The following is a 21,046-nucleotide window of genomic DNA, read 5'->3' as shown; positions in this document are numbered from 1 at the left end:
GGAAAACCTCGTTTTACGAGGAATAACGCCTTTTTTCAAAAGTGCTCTTTCAAAAAAAGGCACTATGTATTGCAAACTGTGCTTTTTCGAAAGGGAGCATCCAGACGGTCTCGGTGCTCTCTTTTGAAAAAGTGGCTTGCTTTTTCAAAAGTACCAGTTGTAGTCTAGATGCTCTTTCGAAAGAGGCTTGCAGTCTAGATGGGACCCAAATATGGGCTCAGATGGTGCAGCAGAGCCAAAACATGTGTGCTACCATATATGAAATGATGGCACACCCAGCTCCTGTCCCTGTCCCTGTCCCTGTCCCCGCTGCTCCCACTGCCCTCCCTGCTCCTGCTTCTCCTGTTGTCCCAGGCCCCACCCACCTCCTGAGGTTGCCGAGGTCCTGAGACCTGAGGTGGCACTTCCAGCTGCACCACGCACCACTCCCAGCCCTGAGTCCCCCTCCTCCTTGGCCCTATCCAGGGAAGAAAAGGAGGAGTTGCACTATATGTAAGAGAGCACTAGGACTGCTCTGAACTCCAGTATAAAGAGGGAGAAAAACCTGTTGAGAGTCTATGGGTTAAGTTTAGAGGAGCAAACAACAGCAGTGATGTTGTGGTTGGTGTCTGCTACCAGCCACCGAATCAGGTGGATGAGGTAGATGAGGCTTTCTTCGGACACCTGAGAGAAGCTTCCAAATCTCAGGCCCTGGTTCTTGTGGGGGACTTTAATCACCCTGACATCTGTTGGGAAACCAATATGGCAGTACACAGGCAATTCAGGAAGTTTTTGGACAATATTGGGGATAACTTCTTGACACAAGTGCTAAAGGATCCAACCAGGGGCCATGCGCAGCTTGACCGTCTGCTCACAAACAGGGAGGAACTAATAGGGGAAGTAGAGGTGGGTGACAACCTTGGAGGCAGTGATAATGAGATGGTAGATTTCAGGATCCTGACCAAAGGAAGAAAAGAGAGTAGTCAAATACACACCTTGGACTTCAAAAAAGCAGATTTTGACTCCCTCAGAGACCGGATGGGCAGAATCCCCTGGGATGCTAACATGAAGGGGAAAGGAGTCCAGGACAGCTGGCAGTATTTTAAAGAAGCCTTATTGAAGGCACAGAAAGTAACCATCCCGACACGTAGCAAGAGAGGCAAACATGGTAGGAGACCGGATTGGCTTACAGGGGAAATCCTTGCTAAACTTAAGCACAAAAAGGAAGCTTACAAAAAGTGGACACTTGGACAAATGACCAGGGAGAGCTATAAATGTATAGCTCAAGAATGCCGGGGGGGTTATCAGGAAGGCGAAAGCGGAAATGGAATTGCGATTGGCTACGGATGTGAAGGATAACAAGAAAGGTTTTTACAGGCATGTTAATAATAAGAAAGTGATCAGACAGAGTGTGCGGCCCCTACTAGATGAAGGAGGTAACCTAGTGACAGATGATGTGGGGAAAGCTGAAGTACTCAATGCTTTCTTTGCCTCTGTATTCACGGACAAGGTGGGCTCCCGGACTAATGCGCTAAATGACACAAGATGGGATGAAGATGGACAGCCCTTGGTGGGTAAAGAACAGGTTAGGAACTATTTAGAAAAGCTAAACGTACACAAATCCATGGGTCCAGACTTAATGCATCCGAGGGTACCGAAGGAGTTGGCAAATGTCATTGAGGAGTCTTTGGCCATTATCTTTGAAAAGTCGTGGAGGTCGGGAGAAATCCCGGATGATTGGAAAAAGGCAAATGTAGTGCCCATCTTCAAAAAAGGGAAGAAGGACGATCCAGGGAACTATAGGCTGGTCAGTCTTACCTCGGTTCCTGGAAAAATCATGGAAGCGATCCTTAAGGAATCCATTTTGAGGTACTTGGAAGAGAGGAAACTGATTAGGAATAGTCAGCATGGATTCACAAAGGGCAAGTCATGCCTGACCAATCTGATTAGCTTCTATGATGAGGTAACTGGCTCTGTGGACGTGGGAAAGTCAGTGGATGTGATATACTTGACTTTAGCAAGGCTTTTGATACCGTCTGCCACAATATTCTTGCCAGCAAGTTAAGGGAATTTGGATTGGATAAATGGACGGTAAGATGGATAGAAAGATGGCTAGAAGGCCGGGCCCAGCGGGTAGTGATCAATGGCTCAATGTCAGGATGGTGGTTGGTTTCTAGCGGAGTGCCCCAAGGTTTGGTTCTAGGACCAGTTTTGTTCAATATCTTTATTAATGACCTGGATGAGGGGATGGATTGCACCCTCAGCAAGTTTGCAGATGATACTAAGCTAGGGGGAGAAGTAGATACGCTTGAGGGCAGAGATAGCGTCCAGAGTGACTTAGACAAATTGGAGGATTGGGCCACAAGAAATCTGATGAGGTTCAACAAGACGGAAGAATCCAAAGCATAGTTACAAGCTGGGGACCAACCAGCTAAGTAGTAGTTCTGCAGAAAAGGACCTGGGGGTTACAGTGGATAAGAAGCTGGACATGAGTCAACAGTGTTCCCTTGTAGCCAAAAAGGCTAATGGCATATTAGGTTGCATTAAGAGGAGCATTGCCAGCAGATCCAGAGATGTCATTATTCCCCTTTATTCGGCTTTGGTGAGGCCACATCTGGAGTATTGTGTCCAATTCCGGGCCCCCCACTACAAAAAGGATGTGGAGAGAGTCCAGCAGAGGGCAACCAAAATGATTAGGGGGCTGGAGCATATGACTTATGAGGAGAGGCTGAGGGAGTTGGGTCTGTTTAGTCTGCAGAAGATAGGAGTGAGGGGGGATTTGATAGCAGCCTTCAACTTCCTGAAGGGAGGTTCCAAAGAGGCTGGAGAGAGGCTGTTCTCAGTAGTGACAGATGGCAGAACAAGGAGCAATGGTCTCAAGTTGTGGTGGGAGAGGTCCAGGTTGGATATTAGGAAAAACTATTTCACTAGGAGGGCAGTGAAGCACTGGAATGGGTTATCTAGGGAAGTAGTGGAGTCTCCATCCCTAGAGGTGTTTAAGTCTTGGCTTGACAAAGCCCTGGCCGGGTTGATTTAGTTGGGATTGGTCCTGCCTAGAGCAGAGGGCTGGACTTGATGACCTCCTGAGGTCTTTTCCAGCTCTATGGTTCTATGATTCTATGATTCTAGGTTCTGAATCCTGCTCCTCCCTAGTTACTTTTATTATGGACAAAATACAAAGTTCTTGGTTTTCAACACAAAACTGGTATCTGTACTGATACCAAGGAAGGAGGGAAGGGAAAGATTGTTGTGGGAAAGGCAGAGAGGGGCAAGGCACAGGCCTCTAGTGGGGGGGGGGGGTCATGGGGAGAGTTGGTGGGGTCTTTCAAAGAAACTCTCCCTCAGAGCTTCCCAGATGTGCACCCTCATTTGATGGGCCTGATGGATGGCAGCTGTGCACGGCGCATTCCACATGGATACAGGCCCTGTTTAGGTGGGTATTAAATTGGTCCCTGCTGAGGTCCAGGTGGCAGGTGTATAGCTTCATCAGCCATGGCATGAGGAGTAGGCCACATCCCCCATGATGCACAGTGGCATCTATGTTATACCAAATAAAAGCAAGCAGGATCTTATGAGGGGGATAAGGCAAAAAGCCACGTTTATTGTAAAGATAATAATAAAAAATAAAGAAAAGATAGAAGCAAACAATGTTGTTTAACTACTTAACCCTTATACATATAAACATTCATTCATCCATTTATTCAGGTTCTGTGTATTTGTTATAGTTACCAGCCTGGAAGTTGCTTGTGACAGAAAAATGGCCAGGTATTCTGTACACAAGTGATGGTAGTGGGGAGCGAAGTCCTGATCAGATGTGCATCTGAAGCTCCTGGTAGGCTGGCAGCAGAACCTTGGACTCTGATTCCATAGTTTTTTAGTCCAGTTCTTATAGGAATTTTTTCCTATGCCAGTCTATGGAAATTGCTGCATCATGATGATGTCTCCAGGGTGGCTGCCAGGTGCTTGACAATGATCTCATCGGGTGGACCTTCAGTATTTGACACCTTTTGGTTGCACTGGCACCTGACGCCTTTTTCAGCCCTTTGTTGCTGTATTCTCAGGCTGGCACCTCTCAGAACCATTCACTCATCATCCAAGCACTCTCTCTCTTACATACATTCCTTAATTAATGTTTCCCACACAATATTTTTGTATAATAATAACTTTACATATCTCAGAGTTGTAGTTACAAAAAGTTTCTGGATGGTATTGCTTAAAACATTCTCTGAGTGCTGAATAAAGTTACAATGTTTTAAAGAGAACAGGCGTTAAGTAAGTAATAATGCCCTTAGTCAATTACAGGGCTTGGCTCCCATAGCAGAGTTAGTGGATTGACAGTGCATTGTTACAATGTATCTCTGCAATGTCAATTTCAAGCAGCCCCTTGCACAAGCTTGAGCATGCCCTGGAGCACAGAGGGGGGGCTGTTTCTGGCTACATAGGATTATATTCTTAAATTCTAAATTACATAACCTAATACATTATATTCTAAAGGGGCAATAATAATGATAAATCTAAACATTTAACAATCTTAACAAATAATAATAATAAGAAGAAGAAGAAGAAGAAGAAGAATTAATAATAAATCTAAACACTTTAAGTTGTGGGGAACAAATTATGGGGAGTCACTTTCATTTGGGGGAATCATTTTCAATATATTAATATGTTATCCCTACATCTGCACATCCCCAACCTGACAGTCACGCTGGGGGAAGAATGTGCCAACCTCCAGCTAGTGGTAGAGGCTGGAATTCCTGAAAATGTGTGCATCGTGAGCTCTGCCCAACCACCCAACAAAAATGTCCATGAACTGTCCATGGTGGTAGACCAGGGCCTGCAGCACCATGCAGAAATAGCTCTTGCAGTTGATGTATTGGGTGGCTCGATGCTGTGGTGCATGCATGGGAATATGGGTTCCATCTATGGCCCCACCGCAGGTGGGGAAGCCCAGGGTGGCAAATCTGGCCATGATGGGGTCCAGGTCTCCCAAGCAGATGACCCTGTATAGCAGGATGGAGTTAGGCCTTCACCACCTGCAGAAGGAGACAAAGAAATACAGAAAACAGAGAATGAGAGGGGGTGCCTGAGCCCTTGGGAGGTTCCGGAGTCCCTCTTCCTCCTTTCCCCCTCAAACACCGCAGGAGCCACTCCCTATGAGTCATCCCCCACCCCCTGCAGGGCTGTGTGAGGGCGGGATGGCACATCCCCCCCAGGGATGGGACTTTCCCTCCACTCCCAGCCCACCCCCCACAGCCTCGCACCCCTTTCCCTAGGGTCCCCTTTTCCAAGACTTCCCCCCCCCCCCCCAGAGATTCTGAGAACACCTTACTTCCATGAGGAGGGCCCGGACAGTGGACTTTCCCATGCCAAACTACTTGCCCATAGACCACTAACTGTCTGGGGTGGCGAGCTTCCAGACAGCGATGGTGACCCACTTGTCCAGGGGGATGGCGGGTCGTATCTGGGTATCCCGTCAATGGAGGGCAGGGGCAAGCCAGGCACACAGCTCCATGAAGGTGGCCTTCCTCATATGAAAGTTATGGAGCCATTGCTGGTTGTCCCACCACTCCATGACCAGCTGGTCGCACCAGTCGGAACTGGTGTCCAGCCTCCAAAACCGTCTCTTCACTGTGGGATGCAGTTGCCAGGGCCTTGCTCCGCACACAGGGAGAGGGTCTCAATGATGAGCTCGGTGTCGAGCTCGTGCAGGGCCAGGAAGCAGCCTGCACAAACAGAAGCTGCAGCAGTGTGGGGCCATCGCATGCCCACAGGCAGCTTCGGCTCCATGGCAAAGAGTATGCTGTGGTGTCCAAAAGCCGGGCAAGCAGAGCACACACTGCAAAAGCTTTGCTGTCCCTCGGAGAGGTAGGCAAGCAAGCAGCAGGGTCCCTTTAAGCACATGGCTCAGCTAGCCTTAGGCAACAGCACCCAGAAGCAACTACTGGTAAACCTCATTGCAGGAGGAATAACAGCTAATTCAATGTAGGGCTTTAATTTGGAATCCCGTTTCACTGCCGCGTGTAGACGCGGGCAGTTACTTCGGCCTAGTCAATTTCTAAAATGGCGACTGGACGGGAACATGCTAATGAAACGCGGGATATTTAAATCCTGCGCTTCATTTGCAATTTCGGTCACCCTCATTAGCCTCCCTAGATCGAACTAGGGGGCTAGTGTAGACATACCCTTCCAGAAAAGCTTATTCCAAAAGAAGCTTGCAGTCTAGACGTAGCCCTAAAGTCCATTGCTTTCAATGGATGTTAGAAGGCTAAATACCTTTATGGATCTGGGCCCTACTCCTACAAAATGATCCACACAGATAGATCTGTGTGTCTGCATTCATGTCAATGGTACTCTACACAGACACAATGAAAGATTAAGGAGTAAAGGATATTTATTTGGGATATATCTCTTCAGACACGCACATACATGCCTGCATACACAGTAGCCCAACAGTTAGTTTGTTCTTTTAAAGAAATGATGTGACACACATAAGGCTGACTCAAAGGCAGGGACTCATAAAAACGTGTAGTGATATATGCCTGTCAACTTGTACAACTATAATCATTAGGAAATACAACTTAAACCCGTTTTATTTCCTAACATGCAGAGCACATGTAGGCAGGGAATAGCAAGCACTTTGAAATGTATCCACACACTTGCTGAGCTGTCTATGGAGAGCGACAGTCTACATCCATAAACTCCAAGGCTGGCATGTCGGATCCAAAGCAATGAGCAAAAGTCTTAGTGTCATCAACTTCCACAGATGTCAGTGGGAGCTACAGATACTGAGAGCTTCTCAGCACAGTATGATTATCTATGTGTGTGGCCAACTTTAGCAGGATTTTGTTTTGTTTAGTTTTGTTTTTCCTCCAAGCCCTAGCTCTTGGATTCATGATTATGTACAACTCAGTTTTTGCCTTCAAAAAGTAAGTTTCTATCCGTCATGATTACAGAGAAGTTTAAAATATGACATGAGTTCACCCAAATGACTCAGAATCCAGAAAACAGTCCAAAAATAATATTTTTTAAAAAAACCTCATGATTTTTAAGCCAAATGAATGACTTTTTTCAGGCCTGACCTGAGATATTTGTTATGCTTGGGTTTAGAAATATTAATAACATGTTAGAAGTAATTTATATGCTGGGCTCTTGCAGTGCATTAGAAAGCCTGATGAGTGCTATCCCACGAGAAGTACTGTTTTCCAACTGAACAGGGGAGAGGATCTGTGGGATCACGTGAGGATTACTTGTATTCCCTCCCTCTGGGGTATCTGGTGTTGGCCACTGTTGGCAGACAAGATACTGGGTTAGATGCACCTTTGGTCTGACCCAGTCTGGCCATTCCTTTGTTCGTATCAAGCACCCATGCTGAGTGAGAATGTGAATGGAGCAGACAGGGTATGTCTACTAGGGATGTTAAAAGTTGATTAAATAGGTAACTATGTGACCACTGAAAATCTCACGGGCAACATGCTGCATGCTCTTAAATAAGCATTATATTGCTGAGCCCACAGCGATGCCTCCCTGAGAGCAGGCCTGTCAGCCCCTGCTGGCCTGGCTCCCAGGGAAGTGGTTTCCCTGCCACAGTGAAGCTACATCCCTGGGAACTGCCTACATCCCTAATGTCTTCACCAGTGGCCTCCAACCTTTTTATGCACAAGAACATTTTTTAAGTATTAGGGCAACTCCCACCCTACCCCTGAGGCTCCACAGACTTCATTCCCCGCTCTCTCCATCACTTGCTCTCCCCACACACACACTTTCATTAGGCTGGGACAGGGGGTGCAGGCTCCAGGCTGGAACCAAGAGTTCTGGGAGCAGGAGGGGGTAAGAGATGCAAGCTCTGGGAGGGACACTGGGTGCAGGAAAGGGGCTCTAGGCTGGAGCACAGTGTTAGGGTGCAGGTGAGGTATAGAGTACTGAGCAAACACCCAGGCCAAGGAGAAAGTCTCTGAATGCTTATGGGAAGCAAGGCTTTGCATTTCCCCCCTCAGTGACCCCTAGCATGCAGGACAGCTGCCTCCCAGGCTGGAGGTCCAAGGAAAAAGCCTGTGTGGGTGGGCGCACAACAGGGCTTGGTGCAGTAATTTGCTTGACCACAAGCCCTCTCATGGGGTGGTCTCGGCTACTGCCTAACTCCATCTGCACTGCTAGCCAAGGCAGCACCTTCTCCTCAGTGCGCACAGGCTCCAGCCTCAACTCCCCTGGGCAGCTGGATAGCCAATCTGTTATCATCTCCACTCCCTCCCCATCCTATCATTCCAGACTCCCTGCTGAATGCACAGGGGCAATCCCATCCCCTGAGTCTGTGGGGGCCGTTCTCAGACAAACACCTTCCTGCTGGCCAGATCCACCATATGCCACAGCAGCTGGATCAGCTCTTATCAGATCCCAATCTAGACCCCCCAGCATCAGCAGTCTTCCTGGACAAGATCACAGAGTAGTTAGGAAGGGAGGAGGGAGAAGCCTGTGGTAACAGCAGCAGCAGAAGGCAGCAAATTGACGGTGGAGACAGCTAAAAGTGGGAGAAAGCACCAGCAAATGGGTGAAAGGGCAGGAGCAGAGGTGGCAGCAGCAGGAAGGATGAACATTAGATGGGTCCCAAGAGAAGGGGGAGGAAAGAAATAGCAAAAGAGAGGGATAAATGGATGAGAGGCAGCAGGAGACAGAGGAGCCAATAGCATGGGCAAGGGCCAGCAGTACTTGGTAGGAGAAGGCACTTCTAGCAAATGGCAAAGTTGTTTATGAGATCAACGTGTCTTCTAGTGCCCAAAGGAGCTCAGCTGAGACCTGGCCATCCAGGCTCTCGCTCTGCATGGTCATTGCAAATGGCCCTTCTCCCTGCTGGAGAAATGTGAACAGCTCTGACACCGCTGTGTGATCATTAAATACTGCCAATGCTGTTCTCTCCTGGGACTCTAGGGGTATGTCTACACTACCCTCCTAGTTGGAACTAGGAGGGTAACGTAGGCATACCGCACTTGCAAATGAAGCCCGGGCTTTGAATTTCCCGGGCTTCATTTGCATAAGCCGGGCGCCGCCATTTTAAAATCCCGGCTCGTTCGAACCCCGTGCCGCGCGGCACGGACTAGGTAGTTCGGACTAGGCTTCCTAGTCCGAATTACCGTTACTCCTCGTGGCCACAACTTCCCCCACAGAGTGAGGGAAAGTGAAGGGGGAAACTGAGGTTCCAGGCTTCCCATAGACCAGACTTATTTTTCTGGAGTTCTGGAGTTAGTGGATTAGACTCTGGCGTAGGGATAAAAATGAGGCTTCAGAGGTAGGTACCTTATCCACTGTGACACTGAAGGAGCCCTCCAACCTCCCTACCTTCAGGGCCCCCTTTATCCTTCCTGTGTTCAAGGGTGCCAGGTTGGTTCTCTGTGACACTGGTGGTGGCTGTCCCCAAGGGGACAGTGTGTGAGACAAGACTCCCAGCAAGTAGGATAGGGACAGGGTGCAGGATCTGGGAGGTAGCTGGGGTGCAGAAGCAGGCTGGGAGTAGGGTTTCTGGCCAGTTGGAGGGAGCAAGAACGAGGGAGGGTGCAGTGTGCGGCCAGGAGAGAGGGTTAAAGGACAAAGGATGGTGTCGGAGTAAGCTGGGGATGCTGGGTGTTGGTGGGGAGGTAAATGACAGGATTAGGGTGTAAGTGAGGGGGTCTGGACATGAGGGGGAACCTTACCTGGCTTCGTGCTCCCTTGCAGCAATGGCTGCAGCCACGCTGTCCTTGCCGCCCCAGAGGGAGGCCCTGCTTCTGCGGGCCACGTGGTTCCGAAGGCCGGAGACACTGCGGCTGTGGCCATGCGATCCAGGGCTGACCCCGAGGCACTGCAGCCACAGGCCACCCCAGAGGCTGGAGGTGCCACTGCCGCAGCCACGCGGCCGGACCCCAGGTACCACCTGCCACAGAGGCACCATGGCCTGGGGCTGGCCCAGGAGGTGCCACTGTCATGGCTACACAGCAGGCCCTACAGGCTGCCCCAGAGGCACTGCAGTCACATGGCCCGGGGCCAGCCCCAGAGGTGCCACTACTGCGGATACATGGCCTGGGGCTCGCCCTGGAGTCACTGCTACCACAATTATGTGACCCAGGGCTGGCCCTGAAGGTGCTGCTACTGTGTCTTAGGGCTGGCCTGGAGGCACCACTACTGCAGCCAGGCCGTCCGGGTCCAGCCCTGGAGGTGCCGTGGTATCAGCGTCTCCATCCTCCGGAGCCAACCCCAGACTGTGTGGCCGCAGAAGCAGTGTCTCCTGGGCTGGCCCCTGGCTGCCTGGCTGCGGTAGCAATGCTTCCAGGCTGGCCCTATAGAGGTGCTTGAGTCCTGGCGCTGCCTCCTCTCCAGTGGCAGTGTGGGGCATGTAGGGGCTCAGCTGAGCTCCTCCCCATCATGAGTCCTGTAATTAGGAGGAGGGGTCTGTAATTGCCTCGCGGGCCGGATCAAAGCCCAAAGCGAGCTGGATCCAGCCCGCTGAGAGACTTTTGTCCACCCCGATCTAAAGAATAGCCACATCTCCTGAATAGGAGTGAAACCCTTATGAATTTGTAGACAAAAGACATTTTCTGTGAAAAATCACTTTTTGTGAAAAATGTGATGTAATTGAGAGTCCAGCTTTCCATTAATAATTAGATTAGAGAGAAGTTTTTGACCTGCCCTAGTGAAAATGAATAGCCATTCAACATTTGAGGGAACATGTAGGCTGTGTCTGCATTGGCACGATCTTGCGCCAAAGTGGCCGCTTTTGCGCAAAAACGTGCTGCCTGTCTACACTGGAGGGGAGTCCTTGCGCAAGAACACGGACGTTCTAATGTGTGAAATCAGTGCTTCTTGTGCAAGAACTGTGATGCTCCTGCTCAGGAATAAGCCCTCCTGTGCAACTGTTCTTGCGCAAGAGGCCAGTGTAGACAGGAAACATGAATTTCTTGCGCAAGAAAGCTCGATGGCTAAAATGGCCATCGGAGCTTTCTTGCGCAAGAGAGCGTCTACACTGGCACGGATGCTCTTGTGCGAAGGCACATGCCAGTGTAGACGCTCTCTTGCGTAAATACTTTAAGATTGAAAAATGTATATTTAGTTGTGATTAGGTTATTTTTCTTTGTTTTGTTGTTTGGTTAAACTCTGTGCTAAGCCCATGTGCCTCCCTCCTCCCCCTCCCCCCGACACACACACACACACACACACACACACACACACACACACACACACGCTATATCTAAGCTGCACCCAGAGATATTATTTTTCTCTATGTTATATTTTGTTTTTCTCAGTTGCTCTGTAACATCTAGCAACCAAGTAGTCTTTATTAGTATATCTGGGTATGTCTACACTACAACGCTAGTTCGAACTAACGCGTCTAGAACTAAAAACTAGTTCGAATTAGCGTTTTGCTAATTCGAACTAGCAAGTCCACATTGAGTGGACTCTGAACAGGGCTTAAGGATGGCCGGAAGCAGTGCCGGCAGGGCATCAGAAGAGGACTTAGAGCGTGGAGATGCTGTCTCAGGCTAGCCGAGGGCTGCGCTTAAAGGGTCCCGACCCCCACCCCGGACAGACAGTTCTAAGGGGTGCCCTGCTTGAAAACCAGTCCTGGCTTGGATTGCCCGGAGTACCCACACTGGGCACATCACACCACTCGGCCATCAGCCCGGCTGCACTTGCCGCAGGCTGCCATCTGGGGAGAGGGGGCAATCGGGGGGCTGCAGGAGAGCTTCCACCCCCAGAAGCCCGCAGAGCCAGCCCAGTCCTCCCCATCGGGGGCTCGTACCCCATTCCTCCCTCACCTCCTTCCACTTACCCTTCCCTAGCCCCCTTCCTGATGTACAAAATAAAGATAATGTTTCTTCCAACATTGACTCTGTCTTTATTGAACAAAACTGGGGGAGACTGGGAAAAGGAGGTGGGAGAGGGGAAGAGAAAGGCTGGGAGAGGGGAGGGCAACTAACATGATCAGGGGTTGGGAACAGGTCCCAGATGAAGAGAGGCTACAGAGACTGGGACTGTTCAGCTTAGACAAGAGGAGACGGAGGGGGGACAGGATAGAGGTCTCTAAAAGCAGGGGTTGGGTGGAGAGGGTGCATTCAGAAAAGTTCTTCATGAGTTCCCATAAAGAAGGACTAGAGGACACCAAAGGAAAGGACTGGGTAGCAGGCTTGAAACTAGTAAGAGAAAGTTGTTGTTGTTGTTGTTGTTGCCAAAGCAAAGAGTTAACCTGTGGAACTCCTTGCTGCAGGAGGCTGTGAAGGCTACAACTAGAACAGAGTTTAAAGGGAAGGGAGATCAAGTCATGGAGGTTGGGTCCATGGAGTAGTCTTAGCCAGGGGGTAGGAGTGGTGTCCCTGCCCAAAGTTTGTGCAAGGCTGGAGAGGGATGGCACGAGACAAATGGCTTGGTCACTGTCTTTGGTCCATCCCCTCCACGGTCCCTAGGGTTGGCCGCTGTCGGCAGACAGGCTACTGGGCTAGATGGACCTTTGGTCTGACCCAGGACGGCCATTGTAAGCTCAGGGCTCAGGGTTGGGGGTCTCAGTGGACCCCCTTGATTTTCATGCAAACCTGCTCCTGGGTGGCCAGGCTGGCAGCTCTCCTGCCCTAGATGGCCACTTTCCTGTGCCTAGTGCGGAGATCGTGGACGAGGTCCACGATGTCCGCACTAGCCCAGGAATGTACCCGCCTCTTGCGGTCCCGGGCAAGCTTCCGGGAGCCGCCAGCCTGGTCCCGGGAAGAGGGGGTGGGCTGGGGGACATCGGGTGGGTGGCTCTGTGCCGTGCCAGGTGCAGGGTCTGCTGGCTGGGTGCTAGCAGGCTTGCACCTGGCACGGGCACCGTAGCCAGCCCGTGCCCCTTTAAGGGGTCCGGGGCCGGGAGGGGGGCATAGAGTTTCCCTGGTGTTGGCCAGAGTGGCCACCAGGGAAACTTGGGGAGGGCTAGCCTCCCACTCGTTCGAATTAAGGGGCTACACAGCCCTTAATTCGAACTAGTAAGTTCGAACTAGGCTTAAGCCTCGTAAAATGAGGTTTTCCTAGTTCGAACTAAGCGCTCCGCTAGTTCGATTCAAATTCGAACTAGCGGAGCGCTAGTGTAGCGGCTATGAATGTTAGTTCGAACTAACGTCCGTTAGTTCGAACTAACATTGTAGTGTAGACATACCCTTCCATCCTTAGCCAAAGAGGAACAAGCCAGTTAGCCCAGGGAAATAAAAGAAAGGGAGAGCGGTGACGGAAAACCCTGTGTCTGTCATTTTTTCAAATGATCTATCTTGCCTAAAAGCCTGTCAGGGATTGGGCTCTGTTGCAGGAGGTGCTGGCGAAACACTCCGTGGATTTGGGTGCTACAATTCCTGAGTGTCGTCCGCCTTCCTGCCCCCTCCCCCCACCGAAGCGCTTTGGAAGGCTCACAAAGGACAGAGACCTGCCTTTTGAAAATCCGACTCCCCACCGGTGTCTCAAGACAGGCGGCTCTCTCTCGCCAAAAACGGAGGCAGCAGCGTGGGATGACAGGCAGCCAGGTCGCAAGGGGAGCTGCTTTTTAGACCAGTTCCCTCCTGGCACTCCGTACTGCTGCCTCTGTATCAGAGGCAGCAGCACAAGCTGGCAGCAGCCCTTGCCTGGGGGCTGGGTCTGAGCTTCTGGACCTGGTGCAAACTGGAACTGAGCGAGGCTGCCTGCCTGCCTGGCTCCTAACACACTGTAAATGCAGAGCCGCAGAGGGGGTAGGTCCCGCACCCAGCGCGAGCCAGGACTGAGACAGCTGGCCCCTGGGGACTATCGAAAAGTCAAGTAACCGATAAGAAATCATGAGGTTAATTGACTACTCAGTGAATATCTAACGTCCCTAATCCCTTTTCATAGTTCCCCTCTAGACTCTCTCCCCTAAAGCATGGCCCTGAGATCTGGACACAGTGCTCCAGCTGAGGCCTCCTCCGTGCCAAATAGCTAGGAGAGTGACCTCCCATGTCTGCCGTACGTCTCCTACCACGCCCCAGGGCTATGCCCTCTTACTGAAGGGCTTTGTGTCTGAGATCGCTTCTCTCCTAGGCTACGTCTACACAACGAGTTTTTTTGGCAACAAATATGCTAACGAGGGACTCTATGACACGCAATGTCATTTGCATATTTTCTGCCGATCCGTTTTTGTGCTCGGGGTTTGTGCGCAAAACCAAGCCGTGTGGATGTTTACTTTTTGTGCAAAAAAACCCCTTTTCCCACAAGATCCCTATTTCTGCAAAAAGGCCGACCGATCTTGTGCAAAAAGGGGCTTTTGCCTAAAAAGAAAACATCCACATGGCTTGTTTTTGTGTGTTCTTGCGAAAAAACTTGTGGCGCGTCTACACTCTACGTGTGTTCTTGCAGAAGTAAATTTGCAGTAAAGCATCAGAGAACAGGGCTCCTTGCACAGGAGTTATTCCTCTCCCGACGATGACTAAGCCCCCTTTGTGCAAGAGCTGTTGTGCAAGAAGGCAGCGTGGACGGGCACCAGGGGCTTCTTGAGCAAGACACTTTTATGGCTAAAATGACCATCAGAGCTTTCTTGCACAAGAGAGCGTTCACACTGCCATGGACGCTCTTGTGCAAAAGCCCATGGCAGGGTGGAGGCACTCTTGCACGAGACCTTTTGCGCAAGAACTCCGGCGTGAAACAGCTCTCGTGCAAGAAGCCTGCAGTGTAGGGCAGGGAGCAGCCTATGAGGGAGGGGGAGGGACCCCTAGTAATGGCTCAAACTTCCCAGGGGGGTGGCCAGAGGCAGGACATTTGCCTGGCAGGGTGAGGGGGGGGCGGTGACCTCACAGGGGCTTTGGGCAGCCCTCAGCATATAAGGCAAAGGGCAGGTGGGGAGGTGATGACCTCACAGAGGGACCCACATCTCAGGCTGATAAAAGCGGGGGGCGGGCCCAGGGGACTTTGGAGACCCCCGGTTGCTTTAGCTCTGGTGCGTCTCCTCCTCACGGTTCGTTCGCGTTCTGTGAGTTCCACATCCCGACACCTTTGTGACGAAGGTAAGAGCCCCCAGGGGTTGGATCCCGCCCGGGGCCGGCTGGGTTCCAGGCAGGCCCAGCCCTCGGTCAAGGGCCAGAAGGTGATTCCTCACCTGGGCTGCGTCCTTAGCGCCACTGGGGCTTTCTCCTGGTTGGTTTCCCTTTTCCTCCATCCCCCCACATTTCTGCTCTGTTCTTGCCTCCTCTGTGACCTTCCCTTGCTGCCTCCCCCAGCTTGGGACCCAACAGACTAGCTGAAGGACGGGGGGTGGTTTGCAGGAGCCGTGGGGTGGGGGATGCAGCCCCCATTGTGGGGACTGGGGAGGTGGGGCTGGAACAAGTCTATGCCGGTGTCTTTGGGGAGAACATTCCACCCCCCACACCTTAGATTCTCCCCTGATTGGCCAAGAAGGGGCTGTTGATGGGCAGGAAACTCGTGGAATGAGGAGTAACGGTAGTTTGAACTAGGAAGCCTAGTTCGAACTACCTAGTTCGTGCCCCGTGTAGCCGCGCTGCACGGGGTTCGAACGAGCGGGGTTTTAAAAATGGCGGCTCCCCGCTTATGCAAATGAAGCCCGGGAAATTCAAATCCCGGGCTTCATTTGCAAGTGCGGTATGCCTACATTACCCTCCTAGTTCGAACTAGCGGGGTAGTGTAGACATACCCTCAGGTCCTTGCAGTGCCTGTGCAAGACCGAACCGATAAGCAAGGGGCCATTTGGGGGCTGGGGGCAGTCGCTCTGGGGAGCTGGAACCCCTGGATTTCGCTCTGCAGGCTGCGCCCCAAGCTCCCCTTTGCTCCCCTCATTTGCAGCATGGCCAAACGTTTTCGGCTGTGGTTCAAGAAAGCCCTGAAGATGGCCCCAGGGCCGGTGGGGAGCAGCTTCTCCGTCCCCGCGGGCGGGGAAGCTGGATCCCACCAGCTCGGGGCGACTCGCCCACCGGCCAGGCCCCCCCGGACCTGGCTCCAGAGGCGGCTGGGCAGGCGGGACCCAGCCCAGCGGGGGAGCCGGGTAGGGTGGCTCCGGGGCCTCCTCTGTGGAGAGAAACACCTGCCCCGGGAGCCCAGCCCCCATTACCACCAGGGGGCATCGCCCTGCCCGGCCCCCGGGGACCTGCCAGTCTCCGGGAGCCCCCAGCCCGTCGCTCCCCGCACCAGCCCCTGCAGCTGTGGGTCCAGGTCCGTCAGCAGCAGCGCCTGGGCCTCCAGCTGCAGCCGGGCCACCTCCTGCAGCCGCTCAGACCCAGGTGAGGGGCCGTGAACACGCTGGGCCCAGGGGCTCACCCAGTACCCCGGGGGGGCAGCCCCAGTGTCTGCCCCGCAGCCAGCGCAATGGATGGGGGGGGGGCTGCTTGGCTCTCTTCTTCCTGGTGGGGGCTCTGCTGAGGGCGTTGGCAGATGTGAGGGTGGAAGGGGGATGGGTCCCTGCGAGGGGCGTGTGGGGCCCAACCTGCCCTGGGTCCCTGACATGGGGGCGCGTGACCCCTGCTGGCCGCTGGAGTCACCCTGGTCCCTTCCCTCCCGCACAGAGCCCCCCTGCGCCTCGGCGGAGCTCTGCCAGGAGCGGGTGGACTCCCGGGTGGAGGAAGGGGCCTTCTACGACATCGGAGAGCAGCTCCACACCCGGGACACGGTAGGAACCTTCTCCACACGGGGGGGACCCGAGATTGTCCGGCCCCTTCCCAGCACGTCCCCCCCCCCTCCGGGAGGGGCTTGTCCCTGGGGATCCCCCTGGGGCCCCTTCTCCTGCATGACCTGGACCCCCCAAGCTGGGGGCTCTTGTCATGCACCAGCTGGGCCCCCACAAGCCTGAGGCAGCAGTTGGGGGGGGAGTGTGGGTGCTTGGACAACCAGCAGCTCCCACCTCCACTCCTGGGAGACCTGAGCCCTGCAGCTGTCCGTGGGGGGCAGGCAGGCCCCAGGCTCACAGACTCTCTCTGGGGTGCAGAGCCCAGCCGCCCTGCAGCGGTTCCTCTTGGCCATCCCCCTCGCCTGCCTCGCCGCCCTCCAAAGGGGCGAGGACACCCTGGCGCCGCGCTGCTGCAAGGACACCATGATGGCCAGGATCGTTGTAAGCGAGTCGCGGCGGCCGGGAGGAGGGGAGGGGATACGTGGGGTGGACAGGGGTCTGTCTGGGCCATGGCGGCGGGTGGGGGTGCTGGAAACGGGATGGGTGGAGCCAGGAGGGCTGGAGGTGGACATGGGGAGGGTGGGTGGGGATGCTGGAGGAGGGAGGGACACAGAAATGGGGCAGGTGTGGGGTGCCGGACAGGAAGGGGGATTCGGGACAGGGAGGGGTCTCCCCGGGCCATGGGGGACTGGAAGGGAGCCGAGCGGGCTGCTGGGGATGCGCCTGGGGAGCAGGGATGAGGAGGTTCAGAGGCTGGTCACCAGGGCAGGGAGGGGCAGGAGACGGCCTGGGGACAAGGATTGAGCTGGTCCTGGTTTGGGAGGGGGGTGCTGGGAGGGGCCCTGTGCCGGGCAGGGGGGCTACAGGGCAGCGGGAGGCAGTGGGGTTGGATCCTGCTGGGTGGGGGCGCTGGCCGCGTGAGCGTCTCTTGGGGGCCCAGCCTCACACGCCCCTTTGTCTCCTTGGGTCTCACTGGAGATCATGGAGGACTCGCCCCCCCGCTGGTCTTGGCCGACTGCCTCAACGCCGCCTGCAGCCTCAGGTACCGACCCCCCCCCCCCCGCCGACTCCCCCCAGAGCAGATCCCCTGGCCAGGGAGTGGGAAAGTCTCTGTCTCCTGCTGCTGAATTAACAGCCTCTGCCCCTCTCTCCTGCCAGCACCTTGCAGCCTCCCCTGCGGGCCCAGCTCCTGAGCCCCCTGCTGACGGCGGCCGTGGGACAGACAGTGTCTGGGGACTGGCAGCAGGAGCCCATCCACAATCAGGTACGTCCCTCCGGGCCCTGCTCCCGGGCTGGGCTGGAGCTCCAGAGAGGGGGGCGGGGGCAGAGGGAGGGAAGAAGCTGCAGGTTTGGATCCTTCCCTCCAGGGTTCCCGTTGCTCTCCCGGGGGGCCCGTCCCTTCCATGCCCAGCCTGGGCTCCTCCCTGCTCTGCGAGGCGGCTCAGACCCTGCTCAAGGCTGCACCCCGGAGCCAGCGGGTGGCCTGGATCCCCCAACCCCCCTCTGACCCAGGGCTCCCCCTTGTCTTGCAGCAGTTCATCCGGGCCCTTCCCTACGACCTCCAGGCCCTACTGGCGAGCCTCCTCGCCGAGTCCCCAGACACCGCCCGGCTGCAGCTCATAATGGAGGTGAGCCCCGTGGGGGGGACGGGGCCATTGTCCCTGCTTCCTCGGGTGGGGGCCGAGAGAGGAGCAGTGTCAGTGGCTGGGGGGGGCACAGTCCGAGAGGAGCCCCAGGCTCTGCCCAGAACCGGCACCTCCCTACGGGTCCTGACCTGCCTCTTTCCCCCCCAGCACCTGAGCCCGTGGCTGGAGTCCCGCCTGCCCCAGGAGCGAGCCAGGGCCCTTGGCAGCACCACGGCCCTGCTGGGAGTCGCCACCACCCTCCCGGGGTTTGACGTAAGTGACCTCGGAGCCGGGGGGTCTGGGGCTGCAGGGCGCGGGGCTGGGAGCGTCCCCGGGAGGCAGAGGCAGGGCCGGGAATGGGCCGGGAATGGGCCGCGTTCTCCTTTCCCCGGGGAGGGGCGACCCTGGGCCCTTCAGGGGGGCTCTTGAGGGACTGGGCCTGGGGACTGGGGAGTGGCCGTCAGTGGATCCCCTTGTTCCACCCCCGGAGTGACCCTTCAGTCGGGGCCATTGCTCTGGGTTGTCTCCTCGCAAGGCCGGCCCCGCCCCGCCCCGGGAGGTGTCTCTGTCCGTCCCCCGAGCTCAGACCCGCCTCGGCGGCCGTTTGCATGGGACGTGCAGCCCCAGGATGCTGAGGGACCCCCCCTCTTCTCTCCCCTCAGAACTCCGCCGACTGGCCGAGGATGGGTCACCACGTGGCCCAGCTGGGCCTTTTTATTTCGGACCCATCCGAAGACGTCAGCCGGCTGGCCCGGGAGGGGGTGCACAGCCTGTATCAACTCCTCCTGCACCACAGGGGTAAGGAACCCAGCCGGGACCTGGGCCCCAGGGACACCCTGAGGGTGCCGGCGGCGGGGGGAGGGGACCCAGCCCTTTTCCCCCAGACTGGCCCAAGGGGGGATGCGTCCCTCTGTGTTCCCCTCCTTCTGCCCCCTGTGCCCCTCCATTTGCCCAGGGATGCCTGCAGGGACCCGTGGGAGGGGAAGGGCTCAGACCTGCCAGCAGAATGACCCTGTTGTGTCTCTTGCAGGCCTCAACATCCACCAGGCAGAGGACCTGTGGTGCAGACACTACTACAAAGAAAGATGGGTCCTGGCTCACAGCAACAGCGTGAGGGTGGGAGAGGTAAGGACGCGCTGCCAGGGCAGGGCAGGGCTCGGGGGTGGGGCTGGCTGGGGCCCTCGTGGGGGTAGGAGGGTCTTGGGGGCAGGAGGAAGCTGTGACCTGGGGCAGGGGTTGGGGTGCCGGGTGAGGAGAGCGTCTGGGTGCAGGGTCTGGAAGGGAGTTTGGGGGAGGAGGAAGCTGTTTTAGCCCCAGGAGTTGGGGCCGGGCTCTGGGCCGTCAGCTGAAACCTCCTGTGCTCTTGATTCCAGGTCTTTGGGCAGCTCTTTACACCAGAGCAGGAGAACTGCTTTTTGGACAAGGCTCTGCTCGCTGCCCGCTCCCCCCTGCGGCGCCCCAGCCAGGCCGGGCTGGTCCTGGCCCACGCCCTGCATGGGCAGGCCCATCAGCTCCTGGAATACATGGTGAGCAGCCGGAGCAGATCAGGAGAGTGGGGCAGGGCCAGGGTCTCCTTCCCATCCCCTCAGGGAGTCCCCCGCCCCTTTCCTCAGGCTGCCCCCACCCCACGTCCCTGCTGGCAGAATCCCTCCTGCCCCTGCGAGCGTCCCTGGGGGTGGGGGAGGCTCTGAACACAGAAACTGTCCTAGGAGGCGGGAGGGGGCCGAGGTGTCAGGAGCTCTGGGGGGGGGGGGTCAGGAGCTCACCCTGCGGGCCTGACGGGGGGTGACCAGAGAGCAGGGGGGAGGAGGGTGGAAATGCTGGGGGGCCAGTTCCCCTGAGTCCCCAGGGATGAATGTGACGGATTCTGCTTCCCTTGCAGCAGGAAGACACCCAGTGAGAGCAGCAAGAGCTGAGGAGCCAGCAGCTGCGTCCCCCTCCCCCCAACCCTCCCAATAGTATTGAATTGTATTTACATTCTCATTAAACAATGTTTCAAAAAACATTTGGATCAGGCTTGGTCAATAATTTGTAATGGGGGGGCCATTTTGGCAACTGATCAAAGGCCACATTTCTACCGAGGGCTTTGGGGTCTGGGACGGGGTGGTTGGGTGCAGAAGGGAGCTTAGAGGTGGAGCCTGGGTGCAGGGGGGGGTATGATCTGGGGCAGTGGATAGGAGTGCAGGGTCCAGGAGGGGGTATGGGCGCAGGAGAGGACTCTGGCCTGGGGGAGGGGCTCTAGAGGGGTGCAGGGTCAGGGAGGGAGCTGTGACCTGGGTGAAGGGGGAGCAGAGGGTTTGGGGGAGGGGGTGCGGGTGCCAGAGAGGAGTCTGGCCTGGGGGAGGGGTGTCGAGGGGTGCAGGGTCAGGGAGGGAGCTGTGATCTGAGGGAATGGGGGACGCAGGTTCAGGTGGTCACCTGGGACAGGCAGTCGGGGAGGGGACGTGGGCGCCAGGGGCAGGCTCTGGCTGCGGAGGTGCCTACCTAGGCAGCTGCGTATGGGGGAGCCCGACTGTCACCTGAGGGGATGGGGGAGCTCAATTTTCAACTGTGGGGAATGGAGGAAATACTGTGGAGTGGAGGGAGCGAGATGGGGGGGGCTGAATTGTTCCCGGAGGGGAGATCTCCCTGGCTTGGGGGGGGGGGGGCGTTTCCAGCAAAGCCCTCACAAAGCCCTTGGGGGGGGGACAGACGGGGGGAGGGAGAGGACGGGGATGGGCAGGGCAGGTGGAAATGGGGAGGGGCAGGAGAAGGGAAGGGGAAGGAGATGGAGGAGAGCAGGGGATAGGAGTGGGGGCGGGGATGAGGAGCAGGACAGAGGCAGGGCAGTGGTGGTGATGGC

General features: G+C 55.4%; 1 protein-coding gene across 1 annotated transcript; it reads left to right on the top strand.

The window, feature by feature from the left end:
• Nucleotides 1–17,558: 17,558 nt before the first annotated feature.
• Nucleotides 17,559–19,236, top strand: LOC149523325 (maestro heat-like repeat-containing protein family member 7). The gene is made up of 5 exons (XM_089770026.1): nt 17,559–17,621; nt 17,738–17,843; nt 18,112–18,207; nt 18,373–18,477; nt 18,867–19,236. Exons 3-5 carry the CDS (start codon nt 18,202–18,204, stop codon nt 19,212–19,214), a joined length of 459 nt encoding a protein of 152 aa, XP_089626152.1. The 5' UTR covers nt 17,559–17,621; nt 17,738–17,843; nt 18,112–18,201; the 3' UTR covers nt 19,215–19,236.
• Nucleotides 19,237–21,046: the final 1,810 nt, after the last annotated feature.

Source organism: Pelodiscus sinensis, chromosome 18, assembly GCF_052426305.1.
Source record: "Pelodiscus sinensis isolate ZL-2025 chromosome 18, ASM5242630v1, whole genome shotgun sequence".
NCBI classification, from domain to species: Eukaryota; Metazoa; Chordata; order Testudines; family Trionychidae; genus Pelodiscus; species Pelodiscus sinensis.
This window is presented reverse-complemented; position numbering and strand designations above follow the sequence as displayed.